This window comes from Stegostoma tigrinum, chromosome 5 (assembly GCF_030684315.1).
Source record: "Stegostoma tigrinum isolate sSteTig4 chromosome 5, sSteTig4.hap1, whole genome shotgun sequence".
Taxonomy (NCBI): Eukaryota; Metazoa; Chordata; class Chondrichthyes; order Orectolobiformes; family Stegostomatidae; genus Stegostoma; species Stegostoma tigrinum.
In genome coordinates, this window is record NC_081358.1 from 114657580 (window position 1) to 114672503 (window position 14924).

General features: G+C 42.5%; 1 protein-coding gene across 2 annotated transcripts in view; it reads left to right on the forward strand.

Moving 5' to 3' along the window:
• twsg1a (twisted gastrulation BMP signaling modulator 1a) overlaps positions 1-13392 on the forward strand; it is a 33835-nt gene extending 20443 nt beyond the window's left edge. For both annotated transcript variants that reach the window (XM_048529615.2, XM_048529616.2), the window contains exons 3-5: positions 747-846; positions 7279-7545; positions 12867-13392. In XM_048529615.2, the coding sequence (XP_048385572.1) occupies positions 747-846; positions 7279-7545; positions 12867-13048 (549 nt within the window). In that variant the 3' untranslated portion in view covers positions 13049-13392. The remainder of the gene's footprint in view (positions 1-746; positions 847-7278; positions 7546-12866) is intronic.
• Positions 13393-14924: the final 1532 nt, after the last annotated feature.

Consider the following 14924-nt stretch of genomic DNA (forward strand, 5'->3'; position numbering starts at 1 on the left):
TGTTTGATCGGTCTGTCCAAATCCCTTTTAAATATTGTTAATGTATGCGCCTCAACCACCACTTCTGCAGGGAGCTCCTTCCATTTGCGTACAACCCAGACCGTCTCCATTTCCTCTGCACCCCATCAACACACAGTAGCAGCACCGTGTACTTTGTCTAAAATGCAGTTCAGTAATTCACTCAGGCTTCTTTGACAAACTCCTAAAGCCATGACCTCTGCCATTGACAGCAGGTGCATGGGATCCCAACTGTGTGCAAGTTCAACTCCAAGTCACTCACCATCCTTTCTTGGAAATACATTGCCATTCTTTGCCTGTCGCTGGGTCAACATCCTGGAATTTCCTCCCGTAGAGCACTTTGATGTCCCTCCAGCCCAAGACTGTGGCAGTTCAAAAAGTAGCTGCCCACCTTCTTGAATACAGTTAGGGATGGACAGTGAATGTTGACCCAGCCAGTGACACCTACATCCCATGTAGAATTAAATACACATGGGAAAGTGGCCTGATTTTTTTCTTGTTAGCCTGCAATTGGCCAAATGTTTACAATTTCTAAATGCACATCAATCTGTCGAAATCCCTCACCAACAGAAGTGACCCTGTACTGATCTCAGCACTCTTTTATTTTATACTTTGCAGCATAATGTCTCCGTTACAGATGTTCCCAAAACCTCTAAGCAATTAATTTGATAGTTTCTTGGATACTCGACTGTTGCAAAATCACACGCATTTCCGTATTTTTCTTGCAGGAATTGTGCCAATGCCGCCCTATTGATGGGAACTGTTCGTGTTGCAAGGAATGCATGCTTTGCTTGGGGACTCTGTGGGACGAGTGCTGTGACTGTGTGGGTGAGTTGCCTCTTCTGTTTCCCATGGAGTAATTGCAAATTTGTTACATTAATGTTTAAAAGCTCTGTTTGGTGCGCAGAAATTGTGACAGAATAAGAAACATGCAATGTACTATAATCAGGGTCATGTTGAGATGGGAATAATTGCAGCTTGTTTAGATTTATTTTGGCATTCACAGCACTGGATTCTGAAGTGTGTTTATATTTCCTTCATATATCAATTACTTCAGTTCGACCTGGATGTCATGCTACCAATCTCGGGAAGCAGTGCTGAGTTTAACTATTTTATGAAAAATATGCTTAATCAATTTAAGTAAAAATAGTATTTCATTTGAATTGATGGTCATGTACTCACTTTTGTGAGTATTCTGTATTCAAAGGAGGACCATACTGTTACCTTTGGTAGCAACATTTGATTAGGGTTGAGCAAACTAGTCCAAGTTCTTATATAGAGTTCTGATATCAGCATGTGGTTATTTTTCACAGTAATGGCTTAAAGAATTAATACTTACAGTCAAGACAGAGGTCAATTGCAGCTAAAATTCTAAGGGAGTTCAAGAATGTGGGAGTAGTCCTGTAAAGGACGATGGGATTATGCTAGATTTGGGGTGGCCAAGTGGTTGGCACCGCTGCCTCACAGCGCCAGGGACCTGGGTTTGATTCTAACCTCAGGCAACTGTTTGTGCGGAGTTTGCACATTCTCCCCGCGTCTGCGTGGCTTTCCTCCGGGTGCTCTGATTTCCTCCTGCAGTCCAAAGATGTGCAGAGTAGGTGTATTGTCCATATTAAATTGCCTCTTGTGCCTAGGGATGTGTAGGTTAGGTGGATTGGCCATGGGAAATGCAGGGCTATAGAGAGAGGGTAGGGGGTCTGGGTTTGGGTGGAATGCTTTTCAAAGGATTGGTGTGGTCTCAGTGAGCTGAATGGCCTGCTTCCACACTGTAGGGGTTCTGTGTTCTCGTTGGATGGTTTCTTGTGCCAAATGGCCTACACTATTCTGTGTTTCAAAAAGCTTTCAGCTCACTGGTTTGCACTGCTACCTCACAGGGACCCAGGTTCGATTCCACCGTCAGGCAACTGCCTATGTGGAGTTGCACATTCTGCCCGTGTCTGCGTACGGGTTCTCCTGTTTCTTCCCACAGTCCAAAGATGTGCAGGTTAGGTGGGTTGGCCATGCTGAGTTGCCCATAGTGTTCAGGGGTGTGTAGATTAGGTGGGTTGTAGGGGATGGGACTAGGTGGGATGCTCTGAGGGTCACTGTGGACTTGTTGGGCCGAAGTGTTTTCATACTGTAAGGATTCTTAGATGATGATTTTTGTCATGTTGGCAAGTCATGTAAAGGTTTTGACTATGTTCCAGTTTGGGATGTAATTAACCAAAATCTTTAAGCTGTGTGAAGCTACAGTTTGCTGAGCATTTTTTGATTGCAATAAGTTTGTTTTGGTTGGAATGTGCAATTAAATTGTACTCCAAGGAACACTGACTGGTTAATGCCTCCTGTGATCTCCATTGGCACTTTGTCATGCAAACTGCATTTTCAAATATTATCACAGAAAGAATCTTGAAAATGGAAGCTATTTATAAAATGAGGCCAGTAAAATATTTGCAAAACAACATGATTGTTGAGGAACACAAGCCATTTTTGGTTTGTCTTGCAACTTAATGTTTAAAAATTCTCGTCATTTCTATAATCGTTAAGTACTGGAAAATGAAGGTTAGTGTAGTTAAAATAAAACAAAGAACTGCGGATACTGGAAATCTGAAGCAAAAACGGAAATCGTTGGTGAAACTCAGCAGGTGTGACATAATCTGTGGGGGGAAAAAAAAGCAGAGTTAATGTTTTGAATCTGTGACTCTTCATCAGAACTCAATTAGAATACATAGTTGATAGTTTTTGACATGCACAGTCTTGATGGGCCGAGGGGCATTTTATGTGCTGTAGAGACTCTGTGGAAGGAATTTTACATAACCATTCTTCACTTAAGTTTAGACAACTATTCAACTCTGGTTTGTGTGACAGCTCAGACATTCTCCTGCCTCTATCCAGTATCCAGGCCTGCATTTTCCATCTGAATTATCTCAGTGCTGGTACATCTTTGCAGGAATTCCTCAGAATAGGTATTTTTAATCAATCTGCTCTGAGAAGTTATGACGCATCTCTGGAGCAGGTTGGACATGAACCCAGGCCTCCTGGCTCAGATGTATGGAATGACCACTATGCCACAAGAGTACTCCAGATCTTCAGGGTAGTGTCCTCAGCCCAACCATCTTCAGCTGCTTCAGCAATGATGATCATAAAGTCAGAAGTTGAGTTGTTCACTGATGATTGCACTATGTTCAGTATCATTTGCATCTCCACAGACAATGAAACGGCTTCTGTCCATTGAAAAGAAAACAACTTAAGATAGTTAGCTAATAAAATGTGAGGCTGGATGAACACAGCAGGCCAAGCAGCATCTCAGGAGCACAAAAGCTGACGTTTCGGGCCTAGACCCTTCATCAGAGAGGGGGATGGGGGGAGGGAACTGGAATAAATAGGGAGAGAGGGGGAGGCGGACCGAAGATGGAGAGCAAAGAAGATAGGTGGAGAGGGTGTAGGTGGGGAGGTAGGGAGGGGATAGGTCAGTCCAGGGAAGACGGACAGGTCAAGGAGGTGGGATGAGGTTAGTAGGTAGCTGGGGGTGCGGCTGGGGGTGGGAGGAAGGGATGGGTGAGAGGAAGAACCGGTTAGGGAGGCAGAGACAGGTTGGACTGGTTTTGGGATGCAGTGGGTGGGGGGGAAGAGCTGGGCTGGTTGTGTGGTGCAGTGGGGGGAGGGGATGAACTGGGCTGGTTTAGGGATGCAGTGGGGGAAGGGGAGATTTTGAAACTGGTGAAGTCCACATTGATACCATATGGCTGCAGGGTTCCCAGGCGGAATATGAGTTGCTGTTCCTGCAACCTTCGGGTGGCATCATTGTGGCAGTGCAGGAGGCCCATGATGGACATGTCATCAAGAGAATGGGAGGGGGAGTGGAAATGGTTTGCGACTGGGAGGTGCAGTTGTTTGTTGCGAACATTGGGGAAACCAAGCGGAGGCTTGGGGACCGCTTTGCAGAACACCTCCGCTCAGTTCGCAACAAACAACTGCACCTCCCAGTCGCAAACCATTTCCACTCCCCCTCCCATTCTCTTGATGACATGTCCATCATGGGCCTCTTGCACTGCCACAATGATGCCACCCGAAGGTTGCAGGAACAGCAACTCATATTCCGCCTGGGAACCCTGCAGCCATATGGTATCAATGTGGACTTCACCAGTTTCAAAATCTCCCCCTCTCCTACTGCATCCCTAAACCAGCCCAGTTCATCCCCTCCCCCCACTGCACCACACAACCAGCCCAGCTCTTCCCCCCCACCCACTGCATCCCAAAACCAGTCCAACCTGTCTCTGCCTCCCTAACCGGTTCTTCCTCTCACCCATCCCTTCCTCCCACCCCCAGCCGCACCCCCAGCTACCTACTAACCTCATCCCACCTCCTTGACCTGTCCGTCTTCCCTGGACTGACCTATCCCCTCCCTACCTCCCCACCTACACCCTCTCCACCTATCTTCTTTGCTCTCCATCTTCGGTCCGCCTCCCCCTCTCTCCCTATTTATTCCAGTTCCCTCCCCCCATCCCCCTCTCTGATGAAGGGTCTAGGCCCGAAACGTCAGCTTTTGTGCTCCTGAGATGCTGCTTGGCCTGCTGTGTTCATCCAGCCTCACATTTTATTATCTTGGAATCTCCAGCATCTGCAGTTCCCATTATCTCTGATACTATTTAAGATAGTTAGCTAATGAGTTAGTTACAGATGCGCACAGAGAACTTGTTTAAACCTGGGTGAAAAAAATCCTTTAAATAGTATCAGTTTTTTTTATTTAGATGCTAAGTGTGTGCAAAAATTACACTTTAGAGCGAGATTAGTCCATGAAATCCCTTTGCTCATCCAGTTCCCAGTGCCACAAGGTGTGCCTCAGTCAGGTGAAACATGTACAAGATGATAGGTTTGGCTGTTAAATCTCCTGGATCACTTCATTAACCAACTAATAATTGGGGAGTAAAGATCAGTTCCCAACCTTAACGGAGGTAAAAACTGTGTTTACAGGACCAACTGGTAATGCTGAATTCAAGTGTTCCTCTATCGTAGACATAAAGTTGGTGACAGCTTGTTGGTAAAACTTCAGAACACAAACAACTCTGCAGTCAATTTCTCGGTATTTTTCTGTGAATTACTAAAGTGTTTGTAACTGCACATGGTCTGTCTAGTTTGTGACATTGCAACAATGAATTTTATCCTGAGGAATGTTCATACAAAAACGGCACCGTTTATGTAAGAGAACCGACGCGAAGGAAAGAGTTGAAAGTTGTAATTTAAATGATGATTCTGCTGACATTTACAATTTGATTTAAGCCTTTAGATTTGTCAGGTCAGCCATTTCAGTGGTATAATTAACCAAAATGTACAAGATCCATTTTTATAATCCTGTGCATGCTGCAATAGCATTTCTGAACCAATGTCGAAACTGTGTTTTGTTTCAAACAAAATTGAAAATTGAAATATATTCTGGTAAATTCATTCAGTTTGGGAATTTAGTGCTACGTTTGTAAATGGACGGACTTTGCGATTTGTTGCTCATTAGACAGTTGAAGATTATAGGGGAAGACAAGAAAGTGGAGGTCAGACCACAATCAGTTTAGCCCTGATTCAGTTCATGGTGATGCAGGTCAAAGGTCCTACTCTTCTAAGTCTTACATTCCTTTTACATAATTTGTTTCTGCTGCGGGGCAGGGAGTCAAGGCCTAGTGGTATTATTGCTGGACTGTTAATCCTCAGACGTAGATAGTGTTCTGGGGATGTGGCTTAGAATCCACCATGACAGGTGTTTCATTTTGAATTCAATTTAAAAATCTGAAATTAAGAGTCTAACAATAATGATTGTCAGGAAAATCACTGACTTCATTTGGGGAAGGAAAGTGCCGTCCTTTCCTGATTTGGCCTACATGTGACTCCAGCCCAATTGCAGTGTGGTTCACCCTTACCTGCCTTCTGGGGTGCACAGTAGCAATGCCCTCACCCTGTGAATGAATAAAATAAAATCTTTAAATATGTACAAAATGTAGTGCCTGAAAAATCTGGTGCTGATTCCAATCCAACCAAGGGTAATCTAGAGGGAGGTGGAGCAGGAGGTAATGCGAGAGGAGGTATGAGACACTGGAGATATATACGCAAGGATATGGCATGACCAGAGAGGAACTTCCAATCTTCCTGGAAGCCCAGTCTGCAGGAGGATTTAGATGGGGCAGTCTAGATGAGAGGGCTAGTGTGATCAAAATGGGATCCAAGCCATTCGCTCACAAAAAGTAAGAGATGCCAACTCAGTTACTAACTTCTAAACTGAGATCAGTAGATTTTTACAAGGATTATTAAGGATTATAGTTCTTTGGCTGGTGGATCTCATTGAATGACCCACTAGCTAGTGGAATGAACGGTCGCACAAGACTCTGGAAGCCCATTCGGTGATGAAGGGAACCAAGTGCCAATCCTTTAGTTAATTCTAGGTTTATTAATAGAATACATCATTACAAAAGTCCATCCTCCACCCACCTGCAGATTTACAAGCTAACCATCGTTCTATCGACTATGTCATAAATGTACTTGCCATGACCAATAAGACCCAAAAAGTTGGACTTGATCCCAAAGCCGCTGGTTCAGAAATGCTTCCACCGTGCTGCAAGAACTCCAAAGCCTTTCTTTATATGTGCGTTCTATCACTTAATTAATCAATGCCCTCCACTTCTATATGTTTAACCTTAATAATACAATTCACATACTATTAACATGGCCTACTCCTTCTCCTACGAGGTAGCCTCAAACAAAATAAAAAGATGCAAAGTACTGGCTTCACTTGTCAAAGTCAGTTAAACACTACTATTTTCAGAATTATGCAGGAAGGAGAGTAGAGTAGGATTAGCTGACAAGATCTTAGAGAGAGCTGGCAAGGACAGAAAGGACCAAATGGTCCTCTTCTATCCTGTAACCATTTTATGATTATTGAATAAGGTCATAATTAGTTTAGTAAATAAACCTGGTTCAGAAATATATCGTTGTAAGACTGGTGGCACGGACCCAGAATGAAGACTGGCCTATGAATGCCAATATAGAGGTTCCCTCATTTACGAATATCTGCCTTAAGAATGCTCATACTTCTGAATGTGATCTCATACAGAAGTACAATATTAATGACCTGACATGCAAACATTTCCTGTATATAGAAACGGCTCCTTTGTATTGTCCTGTATGGTGTATGATTCAACATGTGACCAGTCTCCAGAACAGAACCCATTCACAACCTGGGGATCTGAAATCTGATAGAAGGGCAGTGAGAGACTAATGTTCTTTTTTAAAACCTAGGAATGTGTAATCCCAGAAACTACAGCGATACGCCACCCACCTCAAAGAGTACAGTGGAAGAGCTTCATGAACCCATTCCATCTCTGTTCCGTGCTCTGACAGAGGGAGAAACTCACCTCCACTGGAACATTGTGTCATTCCCTGTCTCTGAGGAGCTCACCTATCATGAAAACCTGGTCTCATTTTTGGAAAGCTTTGACATGTCTCCACTCCAGAACGTGTCACTGCCTGAAGAAAGTCCACATGTGCAACTGGAGAATGAGAAGGGTAAGCATCGTACCATTTGGTTCTGTTCCGTATTGAGCTAAATATGAAAATAGTCTTTTTAATGAGTTGAGCCCAAAAAGTGCTTCAGAACTCCAGTAACACTGAATGGCTGGCAAATAAAAGTTTCTCTCAAGCCCACTCGAGTTCTGGTGCAATTATAGATTTTGTCCCACCACATTTTTTATGGACTAAGTAGTTTACATTGTATAATGAAGATTAGTTACAGGTCTATCCACAGGGGCAGGGGAGGAGCTTTAAGTATTGCATGATTATAGTATCATTTTAAAATGTATTTTCCAGCAATGACCCAATTTGCACTTAAAGTATTTGGGATTTGTAAATTTTTTTATTGGCTTTAGTGCTAGTGAGACCAGAAATAGGAAGATAATACAATTGAAAGAGCTGGTATATGAGGGAGGGCTTCAGATATGAGGATCATTGAGGTCTGTTCTAGAGAGGAGGGACCTGTACAAGAAGGATGGGTGCAGCTACCCTGGAGGGACACAAATAGCCTTGCAGGGAGGTTTGCTAGTGCCACTCGGGAGAGTTTAAACTGATGCGGTAGGGGCTGGGAACCAGAGCAGTAGGTCAGCATGTGGAGTGATTGAGGAGAAGGTAGAGTTTAAATTAAATAAGTCTAATAGGAAGAATAGGCAGAGCCAGATTAATGAACATGGTGGGACTGGCAGTCTGACGTGCATTTATTTTAATGCAAGGATTATAGTAAGTGGGGCATATGACCTTAGAGCCTGGGACTACAATGTTATTGCCATTATAGAAACTTAGTTGAGACAAGGATAGGATTTGCAGCTCAACATTCCAAAGTTTAAATGTTGCAGGTGAGATAGAGAGAGATGCAAAAGGAATAGGGGAGTTGCATTACTGCCTAAGGAGAATGTCACAACTGCACTAAGAGAGGACACCTTGGAGGGCTCATCCAAGATGCCATACGGATACAACTCAGGAATAAGAAAGGTGCAGTCATTACAATGGAATCATACTATAAGCCTGCTAATAGCCAGCAGGAGATAGAGGACCACATATGTAAGCAGATCATGGAAAGATGTAAAAACAACAAGATTGTTATAGTTAGTGATTTTAATTTCCCCAATATTGACTGGGACTCCCTTAGTTCCAAGGGCTTAGAATTTGTTAGGTGTATCCAGGATGGTTTCTTGAAACAATGTGAGGCTAGTCCAACAAGGAAAGGGGCCAGACTGGACCTTTTACTGGGGAATGAGCCTGGCTAGGTGATTGTTGTTTCAGTGGGGGAGCACTTTGGGAACAGTGATCATAATTCTGTAAGTTTTAAGATAGTTGTGGATGAAGATAAGACTGGTCCTCAGGTGAAAGTGCTAAACTAGGGGAAGGTTAATTGCAACAATATCAAGCAGGAACTGGACAAAGTAGATTGCCAGTGGCTGTTTGAGGGTAAATCCATACCTAACATGGGGAATCGTTTTAGGGCCAGTTAATCAGAGTTCAGGATCAGCATGTTCCTGTGAGGATGAAACAAGGATGGCAAGATCCAGGAATGCCCGATGACGAGAGATATTGAAATGTTTGGTCAAAAAAGGAAAAAAGACACATATGTAAGTATTAGAAAACTAAAATCTGACCATGTCGTTGAGGAATATAAAGGAAGTAGAAGAGAAGTTAAACAATAGATTAGGAGGATTAACAGGAAGAAATATTTCCCCTTGGTGAAGGAATTAGTGAGCAATTGACATAGATTTAAGATAAGGGACAGAAGGAAATGTGAGGAAAATCTGATTCACTAGAGGGTGGTGGGAATGTGCCACACACAATTTGTAAGAGTTATGGAGGCAGAAAACTTCATAACATTTCACAATTTTTTTTAAGTGTGCACTTAGGATGCCAAGGCATATAAGGTTATGGGATGAGAGTGGTTGCTTTTGACCAGCATGGACTTGATGAAGCTAAGTGCCCTTTTCAGTGCTATAGATGTTGTTGACTGTGTAACATCCTGTCTGGAATTGTGGGAGAATCTTCACTGCAGAGATTGAAAGGCTCAAGATGGCAGCTCACTACCACCTTCTTGAGGGCAACCAAGGATGAAAGCCTTGATGAAGTGCCCATAGGCCAAGAATTCGAATAGATTAACCTCATGTTGCTGGGTTATGGACAGGAAGGGATCTCAAGGCCCTCATTTACTCATCATTTCCAAACGCCCTGGGGAAGTTGGTGAGCTGCATTCTGAAACACTGAAGTCCTTGCTGTGTAGAAGCACCCACTGTACAATCAGGAAGGGAATTCAAGAAATTTGACCTAATGACACTAAAAGAATGGGGATATCATTCCAAGTCAGGACGATGTGTAGCTTAGAGGGGAACAAGCAGGTGATGGTGTTCCCGTACAGCTGCTACCCTTGTCCTTGTTGATGGTAGAAATTGTTGGTTTAGAAGGTAGTGTTGAGGGTGTCTGGGTGATTTGCTGCTGGAGATGGTAAACATGGCTGTCACTGTGTCAATGATAACCAGAACCAACTGTACTTGCTGCTCACAATGCGGCCTCCTTCATGTCAGTGAGGCTAGATCCTGCATTGCAGAACACCTCTGTTCAGGCCATAGGAATGACCCCGACATTCGAGTTACTTGCCATCTCAGTAAACCATTTTGCTCCCATACTATCATTTCCTGCTACAGTGTTCCAATAAAGCTCAATGCAAACTGGAGGAGCCACACATCATTTTCTGCTTAGGCATTTTACTGCCTACAAAACTCAGAATTGAATTCCACAACTTCAGAGAATGACCTCTGTCCTCCAACTTCAGTAAACAGAAAAGATTCCATCGACAGGTTGATATCCAAATTTTGACATGAGTAATTGAAACCATGGTTGTTACAGTACTGTTATCTATAACAGTCTGTCCTCCTGAGGATAATTACCTGCTGCTTAATTACAGTGTAGGGCTCCAGAACTGCTTTATTTAATATGTTAGTTTTTATTTGGGGAGAAGCTAATGCTGCAGTAAGGGTTTTGTAATCGAAAATGTATATCTCTGCACAACAGGGAGGTAGAGTCATGCACTGCTGCAATTAACTTATGGCACTGACTGTGTGAGAAAAACACAATCAAAACAAGCTTGCTTTTGAACTGGTATAAATTGAGGAATTTAATGAAAGAAGAGAAACATATTTTACGTGACGTAAGACTTGATATAAACATGAAATGTTTCAAAGTTCTTCAAATACTGAATTAATTTTGATGTTTGCCACTCAGCATACAGTCTATGGGCTAGAATTCTGCCATTTAGTTTATATTTCCCAACTTCATAATACTTGCAAAAATCTGAAATAATATCTCACAAACAGAAGTTTTACCTGTAGTTTCTTGGTCGATATTTTGAAATTTATTCTTGGTACTTTTAAATCCTGGTAATGGTTTTAGATCCATACTAGGTACTCATTTTACGCGGGGAGGGGATGCTGTTGGTAGTTCATTCTTGTGGGAAATATTTGATGATTAGAAGCAGAAGTGTGAGCCTGATTTAAGGGATTGTATTTTGGAGTATTCTTCATACATATATAACTTGCTTTATTTCCAGTCATAACACTTTCCATAATAATCTATTTATTTATCTTTAAAGCTCTCAGCTTTTCCTTCCTCTGATCCAATTCTTATGACTCCATTTGAGTTTGTATATCATTCTGATGTGATTTGGTGCTGTGTTATGTTTGAATCATACATTCCAACCTCGGAATGCACTAAATCCTGACGCAGCTGCCACAAAGCTGCAGTGGTAAAAGGCCACAGCTTAAAGACCCTTCAACCATAGTCCATTGAGTGACTGATCATTTTATAGAAACCTTCAGGCTATATGCTTGATGTTGAATGTATAATAGTAAAAAACATGAGGATTGCAACTGTGTTGCAGAGTTCAACATGCTCAAGGCTGAAAAGTTGAATTTAATACAGTGCAGAAAGAGGCCATTCAGCCCATCAAGTCTGCACTGACCCTCCAAAGAGCATCTCACCCAGATCTAGCCTGCCACCCTGTCCCTGTAACCCTGCATTTCCCATGGCTAATCCACCTAGCCTGCACATTCCTGGACACCACAGGGCAATTTCCCACATTCAATCCACCTAGCCTGCACATCTTTAAGCTATGAGAGGAAACCCACGTGCATACAGGATGAACGTACGGACGCCATACAGACAGTCACCCAAGGGTGGAATAGAACCCAGCTGACCACTGTGCTGCCCCAGGCAATTTGGAATGCTTTAGAACATACTCTTGCAGATTTTTATGAATAATTTATAACATAAATATGTGTCAAATCATGTAAGAACTGAGAAGGAGGCCATTTGGACCTGCCTATGCTGGCCCCCTGAACGAATAATTTACCGAGTGGCTTCTTTTTCCTATCATTAGTGGAAGTTTTTTTTTGTTTGACAATAAAAGATATCTGCGAACTGCATCTTGGTGACATTGCTTGAAAACATAATATCAGATGTACACTGGAGCCCAGATTGGTATCCTCATCATCTGTTCAGTGCATTCATTCCCTCTGTCCAGTATCTAGTATTGAATGACCAAAACTTCCCTCTAAATAAATATTGCAAAGACCAAAGTTATTACTTTTGATATCAGCCACAATCTTGATATCTAGCAACTGACATGATGCCTTTCCTGGCACCTATCTGAGTCTAAAGAAGGTTGTTCACAACCTCAGTGTTATATTTTAACTCGAAGTGGACTGCCAACCACACACATTTTCCACCTACTGCCATCACTGTAGTGTTGTCTATCTCTACCTGTCTCAACTCATCTACCACTGAAACCCCCACCAAACCCCACCTTCATTCTCGTCTTGACCTTGCAAAGTTCCTCCATCCTGATTAACACCTTGCACCCTCCTTTAGATTGTGCTCATCCAAAACTCTGATGCCTGTATGCTAACTTGTGCCATGCCTCGTTTGCCCATTATCCTGTGCTCACTGACCCTTACTGGCACCTGGTAGGAAGCACCACAGTTTGATAAACACCATTCTTGTTCTCCACTCCCTCCATGGCTTCCTTTCTCTGCAAAATCTTCCAAACTTGCACTCTGCAAGATCTCTGACCTTCTCCAATTCCAGCGTCATCTGCCCTAATTCTAATATGTTCTCCTCCATCCCTAAACCTCTCCTGTAAGATGCTCCTTAAAACATGCTGATTTGAGCACACTTACAGCCGTTGACCTGTTAACTCCTTAGCGGCTTGTTGTCAGATTTTGTTTAACACTCTCATGAAGTGCCGTTGGGCGTTATGTAAATTGATCATGTGTTTTTAAAATATTTTTAATAATTAATTACAGAGCCCCACTGCACAGTGGTCTACTTTGATGACTGCATGTCTATCCATCAGTGTAAGAATTCATGCGAATCTATGGGTGCTTCGAAATACAGATGGTTTCATAATGCGTGCTGCGAATGTATAGGGCCAGACTGCATTGATTATGGCAACAAAGTTGTCAAATGCATGAATTGCACCTTCTGAAGACGAGAACTGTAAAAGATGTGAAGAAAAATACGTTGTCATCCGTGGAGCTGAAGATGATTACCTTCTTGTGAAGCGAGGTTTTATTTGTTTAACTGTTTATATTTTTTATATTTCTGCACTTCATGCTTAAGAATGTAGACATAAATTGGATGGTCATGAAATTTGAAACTGCAGTTTTTTTTACGGTGTAATTTTACTGCTGATGTTTTGTAATTTAAACATTGTAGATATTCAAAATAAGCCAGTCACCCCCTTTCTGTCTTTCAATAGATGTATGTTCCTTATGCATTACACCTGCAATACCAACATAATTGTGTGAGTAAACTGTCCTTATGTTGTGATTAGGTGTTTGTAGTGGGGTGCTTTGTTTCAACTTTTGCCTTTGAAATGCATAACAACTTTGGGGTACAGACTTTTCCAGGTCAAGTTTATTTTCAGAAAAAGATTTTCTCATTACTTTCAGAATACAAAATTGTAAAGTGTAGAAGAGGCTGTTTGGCCCATTGAGTCGGTACTGACCATTGCTGCTTCTCAATCGATGTTAATACCCCCTTCCAGCACTTTGTACATAACCTTGAATGTTATGACATTTCAAGTGCTCATCCAAGTACCTTTTAAAGGTTCGAGGTTTACCGCCTCCTGTCACACAAACAGCCTTCTATTACCACCCTCAGGTACGCAGTGTATTCGGTCGGCTTGGGCAATCTGGTTCGCTGTGTGAGACACTCAGGTTGATTCAAGAGTTTTTTTAATATGAAAAACAGGAATAGTGGGCCATTCATCCCATTGAACATACTCCATTGTTTAATTATGTCAAAGCTGACAAGTGCACGAACTCCATTTACGATTTCAGGAGAGGACAATATTTGTATTGGGGCCAAGGTGAAGAGCAACAACTTCATGTAAAGAGTTGTGAGTCAATGGATATCTCTACTCCAGACAATTGTGGAACCTCCATTTTTAATAAATTTTAAGACTGAGATGGACAGATTTTTGGTCTCATGGGGTGAGTAAAGTGGAATTGAAACTCAAGATCAGCCATGATTGTAACAAATGGCAGAGCAGGCTCAACAGGCTGGCAGAACTAATGGTGCAAAAGGAGACCATTTGGCACATCATGGTTGCACTGGCACTATTATCTCATGCCATCTCCTGCTTTCTCTCCATAACCCTAAACACCGTTCTAATAAATACATAATCAATACTCCCACTTTTATTTCTCGTGTTCCTTTTCTCCTTATTCCTTGACACCCTCGATTAACAATTTCTTTCTGCCCTGTTGCTTGGCAGACATTGTGTTTGCAGCCTCAGACTAAGTGAAAAGCAAGTCACAGGACCTTTGAGAGAAAGGGGACTCTGATGAACAGTCATCTAAGACTCAAAACATTAGCTTGCCCTCCCCATGGTTGCTGCCTGATCCACTGATCCAGCAGTTTTTGTTTTCAGTTAAGGAAAGGAGAGGTACACTCCTTGTTGCAAAATTGAAGACTGTTTTAAAGTTTTGGTTTTGAGGGTTGCAGTGGCAAATTGGTAAAGAAAACTTAGTATAACTAAAGTACAATTGTTGTACAACTGTCAAGACTGGAAGCATTCCCAGGATGAACTGTAGGACAAGCCAAATTGGAATTCTTGCAGCAACCTGGTGTAATCGTTTCTGCTGTTTGGCTGGCCAATCTGTTTTCTGTTCTCAGAGAATACTGGTCAGACCAGTTCCTCCTGCTTCCTATCACCCGCCGCAGACTGGAGTATTTTTGCCCTGGTCACGGTCTTTTGTTTGTTCAGAACAAAGAAACACCCCAGTGATCCAGGCCTGCCTGTCTGGAGGCTGTGCTAAGGTTTGGATTCGTCCTTCCTATTGTGAACTCTGTCTGCT